Consider the following 8,440-nt stretch of genomic DNA (forward strand, 5'->3'; position numbering starts at 1 on the left):
ATTCGGCCTCCAAAGGTATCAACCTCTCGGCCAATAGAATGGCCCTCAAAACCGTTCGGCCATCTATTGGCCCCCACCTCTCAGTCATTCGGCCATCAAGCTTTCGGCCTCCAAAGGCCTGCACCTCTCGGCCATTCGGCCTCAAGCTCTCTGCCATTCGGCCTCAAGCTCTCTGCCATTCGACCATAGAGCTTTTGGCTTCCGAAGGCCTCAACCTCTCGGCCCACATAAAGGCCTCAAACCGTTCGGCTATCTACTAGCAACAGTACTCGACCTCCAAAGGCCTGCACCTCTCGGCCATTCGGCCTCAAGCTCTCGGCCTTTCGGCCTCACCGCAAAATTTGGCATCAACATGCAAACATGTTGGCCGTTCGGCCTCAACCACTCGGCCTCCCATGGTCTCAACCACTTGGTCATATTTCGGCCTTGAGCCCTAGGTCATCCGACCTTAAACTCTTAGCAGATTTTGTCATCACCTCTCGACATAGAGCGTCCGACTTCAAGCTCTCAACCTCCGTAGCCTCAAGCTTCTCGGGCTCCAAATTAAAGGCGACTAAGAGACAAAAGCAAACCGGATGAACCCACCCTTTCCAGAAAGGCCATTTACAAACCCTTCGCCTCATTAACATCACGCTCGGGCTTGGGGAGCTGATGTACCGTACGGTCTCCTGGGTACCGTACGGTCTCCTAGGTACCGTACGGTCCCCTATGCGTAAGCTTGGGGGGCTGACTGGTTTCCTCCCAGCTCCCCCGAACCGAACGGTTATCACAGGAGGACCGAACGACTCTCGCTAAGATAGGCAATCGGGACATCCAAATTCTTACCAGTCATCAGACCGGCCGACCATTTGATTAGATTATAAACGATAACAACTTATTAAAGCCCTTAATAGAGGTTAAGGCGTGATTGGACCGTCGTCAGGCCCACAAAAGGTAAAAGCCCACTACGAATAGTATAAATAGAGGTCTCAGGTATGTTTTGAGACCAGATTGCACACCCTGCATAATACATGCTCTATAATGACCGTTCGGTCACTTACTGACTTGAGCGTCGGAGTGCCTTTGGCAGGTACCCGCCCACCTGGCTTGGAGTGCGAGGAGGAAGAGCGAACAACTTGGAATGCTAGCAACCGCCCACCCTGTCTAGAGAAGGAGGAGGGAGAGCCAACTTGGAGTAAGAGAGGACAGCAGGAAACCGTTCGACCTCCTACACTAGGAAAACCGCCCAGTCTTCACAAACCGTCCGACCTTCAACACCACCAAGAACGCTCTAGCTTCGTCCATCCAGTCTTCGACACATGACACCATTTTACACCCAAAACAAGTATTATTATTATTATATCCTTTTTAGTTTGTGAATCCATTTCAAATATAAAGTGGGGCAAACATTTTTTATTTTATTTTATTTGCAGAGGAGGCTGTTTCATAGTTTTGTTTCTGTTTTTCTTTTTCTCTTCTTATATATTTAACTCTTTTTCTATATGTTTGACAGTTCAGCCAAATCCATGTACCCTTTTCATCTTACACTTTCTTTTTCTCAATTTTCTTTCATTCTCTTTGTTTCTTCTTGTTTCACTTTGAAAGTAGATTTTTTTGACAAATAATTATTAAAAAAAAAATACAATACTAATAAAATACAAGTTTTAAAACAGTGAATACTATTTTTGATTTCAAATTTAAAAAAAAAATTATAAATCTTATTTTTAATAATAAAGTGTTTTATTTTTTTATTACTATATGATGTTAAACTTAAAATTACACTTAAATTTTTTATTTATTTATTTTAAAAAGAGATCATACATGTGTTGTAGGTTGTTTTTATCATAATAATGATTTTAGCATTACTCATTTGACATTATCATTTTTATTATGAGTGTTGATTGATGCATTATATCCGGTTAGCCGATCATTCGAGAAGAGGGTCGTCTAAACTGGTCGGTAATTCAATGATCGTGGACCGAGTAAGATGAATGTTATCGCTAATTAATACACTTAATGATCAAGAACATATATATGGTATTTATAGGTGATTGACAGTATATTGAACATAAGGCCTATAAATACAAAATTAATATTTAGGTAAAGACCATCTTTTCTCAAATTGACATAAAAAGCTTGCTAAAACAATATTATGACGTTTATTCTGTCTTGAATGTGAAAGTGTTTTATGTAGGTAACCTACAGCTGAAATGAAAAGAAGTGCAAAAATGAAAAGAAGTGCAACGGTAGACTTGGATCCCATTTTACATAAACAATTGATAATAATTTATTAAAAAAAATTGAGTGAATAACTTTATATATGAATTAGCAAGCAGGTATTTATAGAAGAAATATTAAATTGAAAAACAAACTTACAATGACAAGTGTAAATAAAATAATATTTTTTTATTTATTAAAGTTATCCATCACAATTAAGCTAATAAAACAATTTGTTAAATTATTGATAGAAATGGTTTGACAACCTTGGAACAGCAACAGCAAACAAAGGTTTAGCCTTGGGCATAGTCATTCCATAAACTTCTGTAGTATCAATCTCTTGAGGGTTCAAACCATCGGGTGGGGTCCACTGAAAGCAGTGAAAGAGTCTAGCCAAAGCCATCAAAACCAAATTCACCCCAAGCGGTGCACCAGGGCACTTGCGTTTTCCAGCACTGAAAGGCAGAATCTTGAAGTCAACGCCATGACTAATCTCAACCCTACCGCCGTTACTGGGCCAGTGTCTCTCGGGCCTGAACTCCTCCACGTTGTCCCAAATCTCCGTGTTGCGGCCCAGCCCATGAGTGTTGATGAACACACGTGTCTTGGCGGGGATGTGGTAGCCGTTGATGGTGGTGGCCCGGAGAGACTCGTGCGGAATGAGGAAGGGCCCCGCCGGGTGCATGCGGAAGGTTTCTCGTACGACGCAGCGCAGGTAATTAAGGTGCGCCAAGTCCGATTCTAACACCATTCTGTTTCGCCCAACTACTGTGTCCAGTTCTTGTTGGACTTTTTCGAGGATGTCTGGGTGTTTTATTACCTCTGCCATCGCCCATTCGTTAGTTACCGCTGAAGTGTCTGTTGCTGCAGCTATCATGTCCTAAACAATTTTTCCAATCATTATCATTTTTTTAATTTATTCAACACCTAGAAAGTTATATATTTAAAAAATAATAATAATTTGTCTAAAATTAATAATAATAATTATAAATATTACTATAGATTAATGACACGGTAACACGTGAATAATTATTATATATAATATTTTTTTATTATAAGATACCTGAATTAAGGCTTTGATTTCTACATCATCCATGTGCTCTTTTCCATCTTGACCTGGTAAAGAGAGTAAAACATCAACAAAATCCATATCTCCATCACCTTCTTCCGTTTTCATCTTCTTACATTCCCTTGCCTTTCTATGCTCTTCAATAATCTTGGAATGAAAATCATCCACTCTTTTTTCCACTTCCCTCATTTTCTTTTCACATCCATAAGGATCAATCCACCTCCACATTGGCAAGTAGTCACCCAAAAATATCACACCCAACAACCAAAACAACTCATGGGTTATGTGCATGAACTCCATAGCCTCTTGTGGGCCTGAAGATTTGGACCCAAAATATTGTTTACCCAACAACATTCTAGTCACATTGTTCATTGAGAAAGCACCCAAAACCTCCCTCAAGTTAATGGGCCTTCCATCTTGGGCCCGGTCCATAACATCCTTGACAAGGTGTTGGGCTTCCTCCAAACGGTGTTTTGAGAAGGACTCAAGCCTCTTTGTTGTTAACAAGTGTTCCATGCAAATTCTTCTCATGCGCTTCCAATGAGGGCTCATAGGGGCCAATGCAACATCACCACACCCATATGCTAAATGAACTGCTGCAAGAGTGTGTGGTCGAGAGGCAAAAACATCATCTTGGGAAACAAGAATTTCATGTATAATCTTAGGATCATTGGTGGTGATGGCATCAATGTTGCCCAATTTTAGGTACACTAAGGGTCCATATTTCTCACACAAAGATGCCAAGTCTCTATGTGGAAGTTGACCCAATTGGAGGAGGTTCCCCACGATGGGCCACTTTGGTGGGCCTGGAGGAAGCCCGTTGCTCTTGTCAGAAGATAGAGACTTTCTCATAAGCCAATGTCTAATGATTTTAGAGGCTAATGCAGCTAGAAGTAGGGCTGAGATAAACGTTGCCAAAACCATTTTCTAAGTGCTTTATCTAAAACAAAGGCTTTATCAAAGAAAACAAATTTGTTTCAAGCACACCCTTTTGTTTCAATGATCATGAGATGCATTTTATAAATATTGAATTGAATGGTTGCCCTGTTTTCAGTTATGATTTGAAGTTTTTTATATATAATATTTAAGATGATGAAAGTAGTTATCTTTTAATGTTAAGGTAGTTCAATAGTTCACAATCTTTATGTGTTATTGTATTCTTGGTTGTTGTTTTATCTTATTGATTTCTTGTTGAGAACTCGGTTTTTTTAAGGTGAAAGAGAGATATATGTTGGTTAGGACATCATGTGCATGATGGTTGTGTTATAAGTTTCTTTCTTTGTTAAAGACATAAATTTTGCATTTCTCCTACTTCAACTTTTTTGAATCATTACATATGGATGATCTCCATTTGGTAATTTTGATATTCATACATGTTTAACTGAAATTCTCAAGCTACACACAGAACGCACATGCATATCTTTCTCTATTTAAAAGGGAAAAGAGAATGTTGAAGTTGATGACAATGAATATGAGTTCTATTCAAAATGTACACAAACATGTATTCTATACAAAATTTAAAAATAAATATTATACTTGAAAATACAACATATATTGAAACCAATTAGGAGTGATGCATAAACTCGACTTCTTAATACTTAGAAAAAAAAAATTAAAATCAACAAGAGCATCCATGTTTCTAAATGTAACTTATCTATATAAATAATTTCTTTAAATTTTTTTATTCATTTTCATCAGAAAACATATTAAAACTATTTTATTTTAATCAATACATGGTTTCAACATAATCCTATTTTCTTAACCTATTACTTTTCTTCCTCAATTTTATTTACATTCTCCAAATTACTAATTCGACCAATAACTTACCATATCAAAAACATTTTTTGTTATTTATTTATTTATTATTATTTTTTTAAATAGAGTCACATAAAAGAGAATATGCGATTATTATATATATATATATATATATATATATATATATTATACAATTATTTATTTTATCATATAATAAAAATATTTTAATTTAATAGAAAGAATAGCAGTTCTATTCAAAAATAACACCAAGAAAAATATATATTTTTAGATACTACTGGTACTATGTTCGCTTTTTTTTTATGATGATAAAAATTAATAAAATTATAATTATTAAAATAAATATAAATATTTTTTATAATTTTTTTATAGATAGTTTTTATTTATTTTGTATGTAATATATTATTATAAATATTAATTTTAGTTTAAATATGGTTCAACTTTTAAAATATGTTAAAAAAAAGTTAAATTTAAAAAAAGTGACAAGAAAGATTAAAATTGATAAATTATTACTTGATAAAGGGTAAATTTGAAAAAAGGTGTATATACCAAAATGAGAAATTATCTTAAAATAAACCACAATGACAATGAAATGGTAAAAATGTTTAAAAATAATGAATAATTAATTAAATTACTTAAAAACGATATAAATTTTTAGAATTACATAAACACATAAATGTTAATGAAATGGTAAAAATGTTTAAAACTATTTTATTTTAATCATGGTTTCAATGAATATAATATGTTGTATTTTATCCATTATACTATTTTTTTAACTTATTACTTTTCTTCCTCAATTTTATTTACATTCTCTGTATTATTAATTAGGTTAAATATGTTTTTAGTTTCTCAACTAAAAGTAATTGATCTGTATTATAGTTAACTGTATTATATTATTAAAAGAAACTGATATACTTTCACTAAAAGTTAAATATACTATTTTATGTTTCAGTTTTTAAAAATTGTACTTATAACACGGTTCAGTTAAGTGTGAGAAAGAATTGTATCTATTCTTTCCTTTTCTCTAGTTCCTATTCAACTGTTTCGTCTTACTAAAATTTTTATATTATTTTTATCAATAAACATATATTACTTTTTAAATAATATTATTTTAAGTAATAAAAGTAAAATATATTTTTTTAAAATTTAATTTTATTAAATGATTAAGTAATAGAAATCATAAAAGAAAAAAAATACTATATAAAAACTAATACTTTAAATATATTATATTCTTTAACATATTATTAAATAATTATATTGTAAATTATAAATAAAATAACTCATTTGCAAATAAATAAAAGTAATGTCCTAAATATGTTAAAATTTATTTTTCTCTAAAAATATTTTTTTATGACTAATTGTGTAATTTTGATGATTACTTCATTTAAGGTTTGAATTTTTTGTATCTGATTATAAAAAAAGAACATCTCGCATCCGTTTTGGAAACATTTTTTTATAGTTTAATTGGTAATAATATTTTAGTTATTTTGTTCCATAGTTTTACAAATATAATGTCCAACTTAACAAATTAATTACTCCTGTACCAAGCCTATATAATAATAATGTATACACTGATTAGTAACTTTATATAAAATATTACACAACTTTACAACTTGAATCATAACAGTTTCAGCAAAATAATATAGATGTAATTTATAATATAATATATCTCATCCTAGCATTTATAATATTATTTTCTTGAAGAATAATTATTAATCAATTCCACTAAAAAAACAAATTATTATAGAAATATAAATAAAATAGAAAATAATATCAAATAATTAAAAAAATTAATTTGTAAGACACTTATCAGTAAAATAAAATAAATATTAAAATAAATTTCAATTAAAAAGAACATGTATTGTTATATTATTCACTTTAAAAACTAGTACAATTCAGTTTAAAATTAGTATAGTTAGTAGTTAAGTTCAGTTTATATTGTAGTTTAGTACAATTTAGTATAGTTCAGTTCAGTCCAGTTTGATAAAACAAAAAACAGTTCAGTTCAGTTTGTCTGAACTGTTTTACAGTTCAGTTTAGACAAATTAGTTTTTAGTTCAGTATAGATTTTAGTAGTATAGTACAGTTCAATTTTATTTGGCCACCCCTACCAACTATCATGCGATTGTAGATTTAGTCTCTCTTTCAAACTTTGGTACATTTTGATCCTTGTCCTTAAGGAAACTATAATTTTTCATCTTCCAAAACTAACGCCGTTAAAATTAGGCTGAGGTGGCTAACGGTGTACCACATCATTTTTTTTTGTTTGGAACTGAGTAAACTCTGTCTATTTTTTTTCGCAGAAGGTTTGACAAATCGGGTGGTGATGAGTTGTGCACTGCGTTTGTTATGAGAAAAATGAAATTGTATTTCTTATTTTATGATAAGGAGAGAGTACACTGGATATATATATATATATATATATATATATATATATATATATATATATTGTTGTTGTTTAGAACAATATGAAAATGGAATATAAGTATCAAAACAAAATATAAATATATGAACATAAATGCACATATATGAACGGGAAATAAATGAAATCCAATATCCCCCTCAAACTACAGCATATATATCCTTAATACTCAGCTTGGACAACAAAGATTGAAATTGTGCTTGATGCAAAGCTTTAGTATGAATGTCTGCAAGTTGTGCTGAAGTAGAAATAGGCTGAAGCTTAATTACACCAGCTTGAACTTTATCCCTTATGAAATGATAATCAATTTCAATATGCTTTGTCCTCTCATGCATGGCTGGATTCTATGCAATTTGTATAACATATTGATTGTCAAAAAACAGAGGAACTGGTTGTGCTAGAGGCTGTTTCAAATCATGGAGCAAATACATAAGCCATTGAATTTCACATGTTGTGGAAGCTAAGGCTCCAGATTCTGCTTCAGTTGATGATCTAGATATAATACCTTTCTTCTTGGATTTCCAACTGATTAAGGATGCACCATAGAACACATTAAAACTAGTCACAAAATTTCTAGTATCAAGGCAAGAAGCCCAATCAGAATCACGAAAAGCCTTGAAAGAATGTTTTGTGTTGGAGGGAAAGAATAATCCTTGTCCTGGATTGTTCTTGATATATCTCAGGATCCTTATTGCTACTGCATAGTGATCTTCCAAAGGATTGGAAATAAATTGATTGAGAGTACTAACAACAAAACATAAATCTGGTCGTGTGTTGGTTAGATATAATAGGCATGCACATCTGAATTAGGTTTCCATTTTGTCTTGGAAAATTTTGTGCCTGGCTGTATGGGAGTAGAAACAGGTTGACATCCCAACAATCCTGCATCTTTTAGTAACTCTAGAACATACTTCCTTTGGGACAAATTAATACCCTGTTGAGATCTTGCAATTTCAAAGCCCAGAAAATACTTGAGTTGG

General features: G+C 32.5%; 1 protein-coding gene across 1 annotated transcript; it reads right to left on the reverse strand.

Moving 5' to 3' along the window:
* Nucleotides 1-2,437: 2,437 nt before the first annotated feature.
* LOC106752700 (cytochrome P450 703A2) lies at nucleotides 2,438-4,326 on the reverse strand. The gene is made up of 2 exons (XM_014634435.2): nucleotides 3,260-4,326; nucleotides 2,438-3,076 (listed from the first exon to the last, which is right to left on the reverse strand). The coding sequence occupies exons 1-2, from the start codon at nucleotides 4,187-4,189 to the stop codon at nucleotides 2,438-2,440; spliced, it is 1,569 nt and encodes a 522-aa protein (XP_014489921.1). The 5' UTR covers nucleotides 4,190-4,326.
* Between the last annotated feature and the right edge of the window lie 4,114 nt (nucleotides 4,327-8,440).

The sequence above is a fragment of the Vigna radiata genome, chromosome 2 (genome assembly GCF_000741045.1).
Source record: "Vigna radiata var. radiata cultivar VC1973A chromosome 2, Vradiata_ver6, whole genome shotgun sequence".
Lineage (NCBI taxonomy): Eukaryota > Viridiplantae > Streptophyta > Magnoliopsida > Fabales > Fabaceae > Vigna > Vigna radiata.

Coding starts and splice junctions, on each gene's coding strand:
- LOC106752700 (XM_014634435.2), bottom strand. CDS start 4,189: ATGGTTTTGGCAACGTTTATCTCAGCCCTACTTCTAGCTGCATTAGCC. Junction 3,077..3,259: donor AAATCAAAGCCTTAATTCAG/GTATCTTATAAT, acceptor AAAATTGTTTAG/GACATGATAGCTGCAGCAAC.